Source organism: Manacus candei, unplaced genomic scaffold (genome assembly GCF_025592945.1).
Source record: "Manacus candei isolate 608988 ecotype Guabito, Panama unplaced genomic scaffold, ASM2559294v1 h1tg000009l, whole genome shotgun sequence".
NCBI classification, from domain to species: Eukaryota; Metazoa; Chordata; class Aves; order Passeriformes; family Pipridae; genus Manacus; species Manacus candei.
The window spans coordinates 1,891,349-1,903,629 of record NW_026138057.1 but is presented as its reverse complement, the minus strand read 5'-3'; the positions used below and the strand labels follow the sequence as shown (position 1 = coordinate 1,903,629).

The following is a 12,281-nucleotide window of genomic DNA, read 5'->3' as shown; positions in this document are numbered from 1 at the left end:
ATTTATGATTAAACTTTCCTAGGAAAATAAACCACCGTGGCTGTTAAGCACAAGTGTCAGAGTTAAAATTGCATTTACATGACTGAAGACAAGGGGTAACTTACCTAACACAGTGAAGAGGATGAAGAAGATGGAATATGCTCGATTCTTAGAATATGCAGGAATCATCACTGTGTGAGATTGAACAAAAAAAAAGAAATAATATTTTAATGCTTAAGATGCACAGTGGAGACCTCAACCAATTTTTGGCAACTGGTAAAAGCTCTTATACAGCTGCACTGGCAATATATAATTACCCCAAAGAAGGGCAAGAATCAAGTTACTAAAGGCATGGAAAACCCTTTTCCAACCTTCCTCTGGCTGTATTAAGAACTACCAGCTGAAAGAATGGTTACAGTAGTCTGCAGGTGATCTTAACTCTATTGTTCTTGAAAGGAGAGACAAGAGCTGTCTCTGAAAGACTGCTCACCATCAGGGTTGTTTGCAGTAGTCAGCAGGACCAGCAGGGATGTCAGAGAATCCGGCAGATTCCGGAAATACACCACCCACTCCTTATCCTGCTGGTTATCCTGGTCAAAGAGATGATCATTGTTAGGAGAAACACTGAAGAATCACTGTCTTACCAAGGAAAGGGGGGAAAAAAAGAACTAAAGTCAGTCAATAATCGATTTCTTATGCACATAATCACATCTACCCCGTGACAAAAAAGCACAAACCAAGCATCAAAAGGAAGACATTATGTGGGAATACAGAGCAATCACTTCACTTATTAACAGCAATTAAAAACCACCAGGAAGAACAGGAAGCTCAATATAGAAGTTATATCACAAACTGACAGCACAGGAATCTGAAACGACCCTTGATTGATATAAGAAGTGTCACCTCTTAGCCTGCAAGAGATTATACTGCAGATAAAATATTACTGAAAAAAAAAATAATTAAAAAAAATCACATCTGCAGCTCTACCAGCACACCCACTGAGTGTCTTTCACTTCCCCTTTGACTTCCAAATAAAAAACTTAAAATCCCCTGGATCAGTTTTTTGTACAAAAGTTACTACCACTATGCAAAACAAAGGTTTTCCCCTTCTTCTTGCTATCCCCTTAGGCAGGAACTCATGCACAGCACAGGAATTGCTGGGCAAGAAGAAAACAGGTGACTGTTTTGAAAAAAAATGAAGATTTAAAATGCTATGTTACAATATCAATGAAAACATCGCTAGAGCTTAAACACCTTGGAGAAAGAAAATTTAAAAAAAAAAAAGGATAAGTGCTATGGCACCCAGAATGTATTTGCAAACACTTTGGCAACTAAGGTCATCACAGTTATCTTGTGGCTCAGGGAAAACATCAGATGATTTGCTAAAGCTCAGTGTCAAAATCTTCATCAAAAACATGCTGGGAGGCTAATCTTGGGTCATCCACATATTCCCCCCCCCTTCCAAGGTCAAGCAGAGACAGATGAAAAAAGATGCAGAGGGCAAACAATACAAACATGAATGATGCAGCACAGAACAAACAGCCCTTGAATCTGCTGCAAAGATTGCAAAATGTACCTCTAGAGGACGTAAACAAGACAATGCAAAAATGTAGAGGCATGAATTTCGTTAAAAAATGTATTTTTAGAACTTGGCTTTCAGTAATTCACCTTGTCAGATAAAATTAGTTTGTGTGGATGTCAGAGCAGCACATCAAAATAGGAAAGTCCACTCTGTAATTTGTTATTTTTCACTGAAATGTACACAAAATTGACTGGTTTAGGTATACAAGTTATATTCCCACTGCTGGGAAAGCTCATTACTGAAGTTAGATGTGACATACAAAGATAATACAAAGATCCAGAAGGCAACTTAAAGCAGGAAAACAGAGCTCTGCTTCTGATTTCAAAAATTCCATAAATTGGGAATTCGAAGAATTTGTTGACTATGAGGAAGACTACAGGCAGGCTCAAGTGCAAACTGCAGTAGGAATGAAGGTGCAAAACTGAGATTAAGGAGAGGACTATAATTACTGAGAGAAGTAGGCAGGAAATTTCTGTGCTCACGTTTATGGAAGGCCTTAAAAAGTAAGAACAAAAAACCCACTCAAAATATCTGAGCATAATACATTAAGATACAGGAAATTTTAGAGAGAGGGAACATACCAAGAGCCCTGGAACACAATATTATTTTAACCACGAAAGTTCAAATTTGCTTTTCAGAAGCAGGAAGAGAAAAATGAGAGGAAAACCCAGAGATCAGAAACCAAAACATCAGAGTAAAGCAGGTAAAAACCTACCAAGGCATGGCCAGGGGTACCAGTATTGGAAGGTGAGAAAGCATGGAAGAAAAATTAGCAAACAGCTGGATAAGGAAGAGAAAAAAAAAAGAAGAGATGAGTGATAACATAAATGAAAAAGCAATAAGAGATTTGGATGTAGAACAGCACAGAGGGTTTCCACAAAAGCAGGGAAAGCAACTCAAAGGATCAAACTGGATAAATGCATAAGGAAGTCTCTTATGCAGATGGAATATTGTATATTATTTATTTAATATTATCAATATTAAATATTGAATATTTAACATATGCACATGTTAAACCCCTCCAAGTGGACTTCAAACTCATCACAGCAAGTCTGACAAGGTAACATGACCTTTTCAGGGGAAACAAGTTTCACTAGTTTGATTATAAAACTGGACATGAAGCAGCTGTGCAAGTAAAGAGAAAAGCCCCCCGAGATCCAGCACAGCAGAAATGGAAGTGATTACCTTTGTTCGAGCAAACAGCAGCATGGCAAACATGGTGAAGAGGGACAGATGGACAGCCAGCAGCAGAACAACACTGTTGGAAAGAAACCACGTGCATTAATAGCAAATTTATCTTATTCTTAATAGCATCCTTTGCTAAAAATGCAATATAAAGGAAACTAGGGTTGTTTTTTGTTTTTTAAGAAGCTATATGGAAATAGAACACAATCTGAGTTTTAACCAAAAATAAAAACCACACTTGTGGAGACTCCTCAGCACAAGCTCAGACTTTTTGTGATGTCAATGAGATTCTAACACTTCTTTTTTTTTTTTTTTTTTTTTTGAGAAAGGACCATATTTATACCCTCCAATAAAAATACAACACCTTGGCTTGCACACACCCCTTTGATTCTCCTGGGGCTTGGTAGTGAAAAAGTAACAGGCAAGGGTAGTGGGTTCCATAAGCTCTACACAGACATGACCCATGTCACAGGAAGAGATCTCTATCAAAAACCATCACGTTGTCTGGTTACAATTTCACCAGTGGGGTTTCCAGCTTAACAATAAAAGTGTATATATTTATATCGCTAAAACCATTTAGAAAGGAAAAAGCTGAAGTAAAGCACTCTGAAGACAGATTTACATCCATCTGAAGATGCAAAGAAAGAGGTATCTTTTTGTGTGGCCCTCATGACTGGAAGACAAGTACACGTGTGTCTACCCATATTTCTGAGAGGTTACCTTGGAGAAAACACAGCACAGGCCCTTGCTCAGCTCTTCCCTTACAAAAGCAGAATCAAAAATTCCCACTGCAGCAGCACCAAAAACCTTATCTGTCACAGAGTCACAACATGTGCATTCTAGAGCTATTTTACAGACTAAAAGGAATCAAAACCCTAATACAACCTCCGTCCATTGCTACCTGATCTCACCAAGAACTTAGAGGGAGGTTGCTCATATTCCACACAGCAGAACACAAAGATTACCCCTTGCTTGCTGTGAAAGGATGTTTTCTATACTATTACCTACCTTGCCATTTCAGGCAATGTGCTGTTGATACTTTTTAACGTTTTCTTCATCATAGAGGAGTTCTGAAGGAGAAAGAACGGACGAAGAATCCTTCTTATCCTCAAACTCTGCAAAAACCAACGGATCAGACACTGAGTTCCCATAAGACTGGCGGCACAAACACTTTCCAGGCAAGTTTGCCAAAAAGCACTGATTTAAATACCAACAAAGTCAACAGAGCGACAGAAGAAGGCTGTGCTCAGATTGTAACTCTGCCCCACTGAGCTCACAAAACAGGCAAGAGAGATTTCAGACTTCAGATGCCTCATTAAAATGAGGAGAGATTGCTTTAAAAACCACGCATTGACATTTCAACAGCCTCATCAGACCACTAATTAGAAACAATCTAACCTCACTGCTCGCTAGACATAACAAGCTGGCAAGAGATGGTACTTTTGTATTTCCTATCTCAGGAAAGGAATTAATAGTGAGCTGCTTTCAATAAAAACAAATACACATGCTAAAAATAAGTGCTTGATTTCAATTTTCAGACTGACTTCTTTTTTTGTTTTATAACTAAAGGGCCTGCTTATTACTCAGCAATTTCTGTGTCTGACAAGACTCAAATTGTAATTGTTTTTTTTTTCCCCACAACACTACAGCAAATAATCTGTTTCTTGCCTTCAAGACACTTGCCAGCCTTCAAGTTATTTCCGTGACCACTTATCAGCTGCTTCAGGTGTTTCAGCATCCTGGATTTTAGGATCAATCTTCTCCGGGTCACACTTAGCATCAAAAAAACCCCCCCACAACACCCCTTTCTTCATTGTTATCCCCTCGTTCACACATCCCAGCAGTTCAACTACTCCTTCTGCCACTGCTTTATGTGGGAGGCTCCTGTTCAAACTACTCATCCATTATCACACCTAAAGATTCTGTGATCACTTCCCCACGCCGTAAGCCCAGTTTCCCTCCAAGGTGATTAACTTCTTTCAGCCGCATTGTATTTATTTGGCATGAATACAAAAAGGACATAGTCACTTTTCTCACTGTTAGATGCTTGTAAGCTCAAATAACATTTGTATTCACCATTTCAAGATCATGTCTCTGATGCTCCATCACATGCAGGTCAGCAGTGACCAGTGATGAGAGAATGAACAGCACGAACAGTTAAACAGTGTGTCACCCACAGCAGCACCTGCATCCACCCTCATCCTGACCAACACTGACAGTAACTTAAAACAGGTCTGGAAGTTCTCTGAAGACAGCAGATACCGGTTTTGACATAAGAAATGACAAAAGAAGCCAAGTTCAAGATTTCTCCCTCATTCGCTTCCCAGTATTTTTACCATCTTAGTGTTTTCTTAACAATGACTGTTAATGAAAATCCGTGGCAGAGAAAACCAGCTGGGAGGTGGCATTATTACACAAAGGAGGGCACTTCTAGAGCCATTTCACAAAGCTGACACTCCCCCCAGAACACAATTGCTTTGAACACAGCACAGCTTCAGCTCAGCAAGCAGCTGTTAAACTACCTTTTACTTACACATCACTGCATAGACTCTGCTGTTGAATCAAGTTAAGGATATAATTCTCCAACTGCATGACAAAATTGCTGCCATGCAGTGAGTTTTCTTTAAACTTTCTGCCTACTGACAGACCAGAGCAGCAAAGTTTTATTTAATTTTACCAGTGAACACACACATTAAGAATCAAACATAATCCTTAGCAAGGCAACATCACCAATAACTTTTTCTGTGTTTGTGTGTTATCCAGCTATCAAAGGTCAAAAATTAACCATCTCCTCCTCACCTCTTAATCCTTCCATGCACCATATACACCCTGCTGACTATCCCTTTGCAGGCTCTTCTCCTCTGCCACTTTCCACAGTCAAGATGCTGATGGTTTCTGCAGAAACCAGTTCTTACCTCTGTGCAGAAAAAGCTCAGCGAGACAATCCAATCAGTCAGGGAGACAATTAATGTCAGTATATAAGCCATTAGCCATTTGTTTTTCCAAAATTCTTTCCATCCAATTAAGTAACTCTGGGCAAGGGAAAAAAAAAAAGCAACCAAAACTTACTTTAACAATGAATTCCAACACCCCAATATTGGAACATATAATTATATATATATAGGAATATATATACCCTAATATTGGAATATATACTATATATGCATAACATATATGTATGCAATTATAATATATAATTATATATAATTATAATAATTATAGATAATTATAAATATATAATGATAAATTACAATATATAATATATATTATATATATTCTAATATACATAGTGTATATATATATTCCAGTAAACATAGTATATATATATATATTCCAATATACATTGTGTGTATATATATATATTCCAATATACATTGTGTATATATATATCTATATTCCAGGATACATAGTGTATATATATATATATTCCAGTATACATTGTGTGTATATATATATATTTTCCAGGATACATAGTATATATATATATATATATATATATATATATATATATTCCAATACATATATTCCAATATATATTGTGTGTATATATATATTCCAGTATACATAGTATATATATATATACATATTCCAGTATATATTGTGTATATATATATATTCCAATATACATAGTATATCTATCTTGGTATACACCAATTGTTTCCCAAGTACTTGTAATTTTAAACCAGTGCTCATTAAGAGCTCTCCAAAATCCAAACATAAATACATTGTTCAGATATTTTTTTTTTTCTTTCCTACAAGAACTAAATAAAGGTAGATAAAAGTGAGAGGTGGATGGAGAAAACGGGCACTGGGCTGCCCCACACACCAATATTTCATGCAGTGCTCACCTTCACGGACACGTCCAGCCCAAACACCAGGAGGCAGAGCAGCTCCAGGCTTTCGGTCAGGCCACAGGGCGGGTTCCAGGCGGGAGGGCGGTACCGCACATCCGATGTGACTGTGAGCGAAGAAGGCTCTTCAATGAAAGCCAGAGCCAGGATTACAGTGATGGTTAAACTCAAAATCCTGGTTGGAGAGAGGTGAAATTTAAAAAAAAAACACCAACAAAAAACAAACAACAAAACAACAACAACCCCCCCCTCAAAAAAAATACAAAATGACTCAAACGAATAACAAAATATTTAAGAGTAAAAGCACTTTCCTCAGAAGTAAACCAAGCTTTATGATACCATATTTAACACAAATGGGTTAGATTAGAAGGCAGCACTTGACTAGCATGTTGTTGCATGATGCAACTGCTGACCACCAAACAACCTCAGGGGGTGTTCTTTTGGGACTAACAGCTGCAAAACAATCTTGCCGTTATTTAGAATGTTTAGAAATAGACACTTTGAAAACTCTGAACACACAGTGCTGCAAATCTTGCTCACAGTCCATTCATGCAGCAGTCCTACAGCTGTTCTAAAGAGCCACCTACGTGATCAGACCTTCCTATAACTGGCTGCTCTGCACTTCTGTCGTGTTCACACCCCCTGGCTTCCTACAGCAAGTTCTTGTAAGGATAAATGCAGAGTCATCTAATTGCTTAACAAAAAAGAAAGATGGAAGAGCAATTTTTCAGAAAGGCTTACTCTTAAACGAGAAAGCAAAAGGAATAACCAAGTTCTTACCACTGGCAAGTCCTTGAATAGTACCATCGATAAAGCCACAGGGATTTGGAGTCCACACGGTGATTTATGGATCGATACTGAAGGCAGGAAGCAAAAAAGGATAATTCAAACATTACATTCAGTCTGTCTCAAAGACAAAGATCAAGTTACCAAAGTAAAACAAATTAAGTACACGTTATTCATTATTAAAGTATCAGTCACCCATGACCATAGATGTAGCCTACATGTGTGAAAAGGGAATGATTTAAAAGAAATTCTCCTATCTCAAGACCACAGAGCTGCTCAGGTAATCAAACTGTGTGGCAGCCACCTGAAGAAAGCACTGCCATCACTACAAATGACAGCACCTGTAACAAATCAGTGATTACTCTATGTACTTGCCAAAATGATCCACCCACTTAATTCACCTTTCTAGCATTCATTCCACTCATGGACCTTCTTTTTGTCTTTCTTTTCCAACAAGCCATAAGATGCAAACAAATTAATCCTGAATATAAAAGACCTCAACCTGTGTCTTTGAATAAAACATGCTTTAAGGTCAAGGAAGTCCCCACGATCCTTCAGAAAGAATTTTGGCTTTTGCCAAAATCTGCTCAGTCCCTTCTCTGCAGTGGTTCCTGGGCTGCTGTTACCCTGAGAAATATCTAATTCTAGAAAGGTGGGCATAGCTTAAACACATCTGATCCCTGGAAACCTCCCAACCAAAAGCTATCTGAATGCAGCAAGAGAGCTCAAAAACTGCCCTCCAGCATTCCCACTGCCTGCAACCACTCACTGGGAGATAACAGACCCAAGAACCTGCAGTAAAGTCCAGTAAAGGAAGGACAAAGAGGGAATGAAGACTTCCAACGGTATCAAGTTCAGCTGAAGCAAAAGAGGCTTCTCACTTGAAGTCAGCCTTAAACTCTTCAGCTTTTACCAGCTCTTAAAGTGTGCAAGTAGTCAGATGGAGAGGCAAATTACAGAGGGTTTCTCAATTTCTCTTAGAAGTAGGTTAGTCACTCTCAAAAAAACCCCACAAACAAACAAACAAGCAAACCACCATGAAAGCCACTCCACAAACCAGCATCTCTTATGAAAACCTTAAAGAGAAGATTATTTCATTGCGTGGAAAAATGTTTCTCCTGGGCAGAAGTTCACAGATACTTGCGTACCACAGGAATTCAGAATTCTGATTTTGCTTTGTGAGTCGAGATGACGTGACATAAAGGCTTCCTGAACACAGAAAAACTTTAAAAGTGGCAGAATGTGGGACAAACATCCAGCACGGGAAGCATAATAGCTCTCAAAGAAGTTACATTTACCTGTATTGCATCTTCAATAAATACTACAGCTTGGTTTATGTAAAGGTCATTATCAGCTCCGGCACCTGTGAAGGTATAAAGAAATGATAATCACCTACTGTGTTTTGGATAAAGCCTACAGCTTCCTTATTAGTTACTAGAAGCCCCACAACAATGGCTTAAAGTAGGTAGATTACATTAGTAGTTAAATTGCCACCACGAGACTAAACAGAGACAAGTCCTAACACGCAACATAGTGGGCATTCAATCAAATTATTGTTTGACAAAGTGTACAGTCAAGTGAAGCTGGAAAAATCAGGCACCAGTATCCTAGTCATTTTACTTTTGTTGAATAAAGGTACTGTAGTTTAGATTGGTTTTGTTCTCTCCAAAACCATCAGGAATCTCCAGTCAGATGAGAACTAAATTAAATGCATTTTTTATTTGTCCTGAGAGTGTTTATTACCATACCAAAGAGATCAGAGTTCAAAACAGCAAGGGGTGAAAGTACACAAAATGAAATAAAACATCACTAAATTAGTTACTTATGCCACTTACTTATACTTTTCAAAACCTGATACTAAGAAGTCTACATGAAGATATTTATACAAAAAAATAAAAGGCAGCCACTTGTGTTCACTTGAACCAGGGACCTTTGAGGAACTAACCTGGCAACTAAGCCAATGGGAGAAACAAAGGCAATTACAGTCAAAATGAGGAAGGGAAAAAAACATAAAAGTAAAAAGCTGAGAGGGGCTAAATTTACGAAAAATATGTGCTAGCATAACCTTCCCACAGAGGGAAAGAGCACTTCATACCATCTCCTCCGAGGAGACAGCAATCACAACACGGATACAACAGGAAAGAGCCCGTCCCACTACTACCACGACGCTCTCCAGACACCACGCAACGCCACTGATCTGAGTCTCAGACAATTTTATGTTCCACGTGATTCACTGGCATCAATTTTCTACAAAGACTGCAAGCAATTTTTAAATGTCACCCTTTATCTGAGCATCAGCAACAGCACAGTTTTGCACTGATGCTGATACGAACCACAGCGCAAGAAAGACTGAGCACAAACAGGAGACAAGCCGGGCTCAAGCAGTACAGACTTTATCTTTTTCATGCCATCTCACACTGGAGATAAAGTTGTTTAAAGGAACAGTATTAGTTAAAAGGAGGCAAGGGCAGCAAAAGCTTTAGGTTCTTGGAGCACGCAGCGAGCCTAGTGCTGATGGCAGAGATTTTGGAGGGGTGGAATCTAAACAACTGTTCACAGTACAAAAATAAAACAGAGAAATTAGCAAAAAAATGTTTAGTTTAGCAATTTCTCCATGCATTCTGCCACGGATATCCAACTTACTCTGCAATTCTTAGTCACGGCAAGTGACACTTAGTCACAAATGATGATTAAAGCCCTTGCTCGGTCCGGGCACACAGGACCCGTCCCAGACCCCGCTGCGCTTCTGGCACCGCACGAACACGCAACAAAAAAAAAAAAAAGAAGCGAAGGTTCGCTAAGGTGATAAGATACCCTAAAAACAAGGAACGTGCGGTCTCCGAATGATCCTATCCCGGGGAAGGAAGGGGTGGGGAGGGGGGGAATTGAGGCGCCAGACCGCCGACAGTCATCGGATTCGAGAAGAAAACTTGCCAGCGCTTCAGCAAGAAAAAAAGAATCAAATTACATAAGGAACCCCCGAAGCCCGGGGCTGCAGCGGGGCTGAGCTCCGCGACAGCGGCTCGCGGAGCAGCCGGGGCAGGGCGGTGGAGCCCGGGGCTCCAATGCCGTGTCCTAGAGCCGTGCCTCAGTGCCGTGTCCCGGTGCCGTGTCCCGGTGCCGTGTCCCGGTGCCGTGTCCCGGTGCCGTGTCCCGGTGCCGTGTCCCGGTGCCGTGTCCCGGTGCCGTGTCCCGGTGCCGTGTCCCGGTGCCGTGTCCCGGTGCCGTGTCCCGGTGCCGTGTCCCGGTGCCGTGTCCCGGTGCCGTGTCCCGGTGCCGTGTCCCGGTGCCGTGCCCCGGTGCCGTGCCCCGGTGCCGTGCCCCGGTGCCGTGCCCCAATGCCGTGCCCCGGTGCCGTGCCCCGGTGCCGTGCCCCAATGCCGTGTCCCGGTGCCGTGCCCCAGTGCTGTGTCCCTGTGCCGTGTCCCAGTGCCGCGCCCGCCCCGCTCCCGGAGCGCTCCAGCCCCGCGGGAAGCGCCGCCCGCCCCAGCCCCCCGGGCGCTCACTCACCGCGCTCGGCCGAGCGCTCCAGCCCCCCGGGCACACACTCACCGCCCGCCCCAGCGCCCCGGGCACACACTCACCGCCCGCCCCAGCGCCCCGGGCACACACTCACCGCGCTCGGCCGAGCGCCACAGCCCGCGGGCCTCCCGCCAGCGCCGCGGGGGCAGCAGCGGCTCCGCCTCAGCGCCGGGATCCATCGGCACCCCCGGCAGCTCCCCCGGCCGCGCTCCCGGCACGGCACAGGAAGGGACGGGGTGGGATGGGATAGGACGGGAGAGCAGGGAAGCGGGGGAGGGACGGAGCGGGGCTCAACCCGCCCCGGGCGGCTCCGCCCGCTGCATGTGACCGGCTGCGGGGGAGGGCGGGGACCGGCATCTTCCCGGCTCCTCCCGCTGCCGGGGTTCGGCGCTGCCCCCGACCGTTCATGGAATCGTAGGCGGGTTAGAAAGGACCTCCGAGATCGTCGAGTCCAACCCTTGATCCACGGCAGGATCAAGGTTACTAGACCACGGCACTAAGTGCCACATCCAGTGTCATCTTAAAAATGTCTAGGGACGGAGAATCCACCACTTCCCTGGGCAGCCCATTCCAATGCCTGATTACCCTCTCTGTAAAGAATTTCTTCCTAATATCCAACCTAAACCTCCCCTGGCAAGCTTAGGACTGTGCCCTCTTGTCCTACTGCTGGTTCTTGGGAGAAGAGACCAACTCCCACCTGGCTACACCCTCCTTTCAGGTGGTTGGAAAGAGTAATGAGGTCTCCCCTGAGCATCCTCTTCTCCAGGCTGAACAACCCCAGCTCCCTCAGCCTCTCCTCACAGCACTTGTGCTCCAGTCCCTTCACCAGGCTTGTTGCTCTTCTCTGCACCTGCTCCAGCCTCTCCATGGCCTTCCTGAAATGAGGGGCCCAGAGCTGGACACAGCACTTGAGGTGTGGCCTCACCAGCGCTGAGTCCAGGGCAAGAATCACTTCCCTGGACCTGTTGGCCACACTGTTCCTGATCCAGGCCAGGATCCACTGGCCTTCTTGGCCACCTGGGCACACTGCTGGCTCATGTTCAGCTTCCTGTCATACCCAGGGGGCCATTTCCCACCCCCACCACTCCTCCCTCCTTCCCAGGTGTAGTTCCTGATTCTCTCAACCTCCTGCCCACCAGTGGCACAGGGAGAGGGGGGATGTGGGTTATGGTCAGTCCGCCACAGGTTGGTTGTGTCGCTGCTCAGGGAGAGGAGAGTCCTTCACCTGCTCCAGCATGGGGTTCCTCCTATGGGAATCAGTCCTGTGAGCTTCTCCAACACGAGTCCTTCCCATGGGCTGCCATTCTTCAGGAACTGCTCCAGCACAGGGAGCAGAGAACTGGCTGCCTCAGCGTGGGTCCCCCGCAAGGGCACAA

At 43.3% G+C, this 12,281-nt stretch overlaps 1 protein-coding gene across 3 annotated transcripts in view; it reads right to left on the bottom strand.

Moving 5' to 3' along the window:
* Positions 1–11,151, bottom strand: part of TPCN2 (two pore segment channel 2) — a 58,346-nt gene extending 47,195 nt beyond the window's left edge. For all 3 annotated transcript variants that reach the window (XR_007902711.1, XM_051777213.1, XM_051777214.1), the window contains exons 1-9: positions 11,000–11,151; positions 8,682–8,746; positions 7,378–7,454; positions 6,595–6,772; positions 5,662–5,778; positions 3,755–3,861; positions 2,747–2,819; positions 470–569; positions 105–170 (exon numbers count right to left, since the gene is read on the bottom strand). Coding sequence is in view for 2 of the 3 variants with exons in the window: in XM_051777213.1 (XP_051633173.1) it covers positions 105–170; positions 470–569; positions 2,747–2,819; positions 3,755–3,861; positions 5,662–5,778; positions 6,595–6,772; positions 7,378–7,454; positions 8,682–8,746; positions 11,000–11,084 (868 nt within the window). In the remaining variant the exon portion in view is untranslated. The remainder of the gene's footprint in view (positions 1–104; positions 171–469; positions 570–2,746; positions 2,820–3,754; positions 3,862–5,661; positions 5,779–6,594; positions 6,773–7,377; positions 7,455–8,681; positions 8,747–10,999) is intronic.
* Between the last annotated feature and the right edge of the window lie 1,130 nt (positions 11,152–12,281).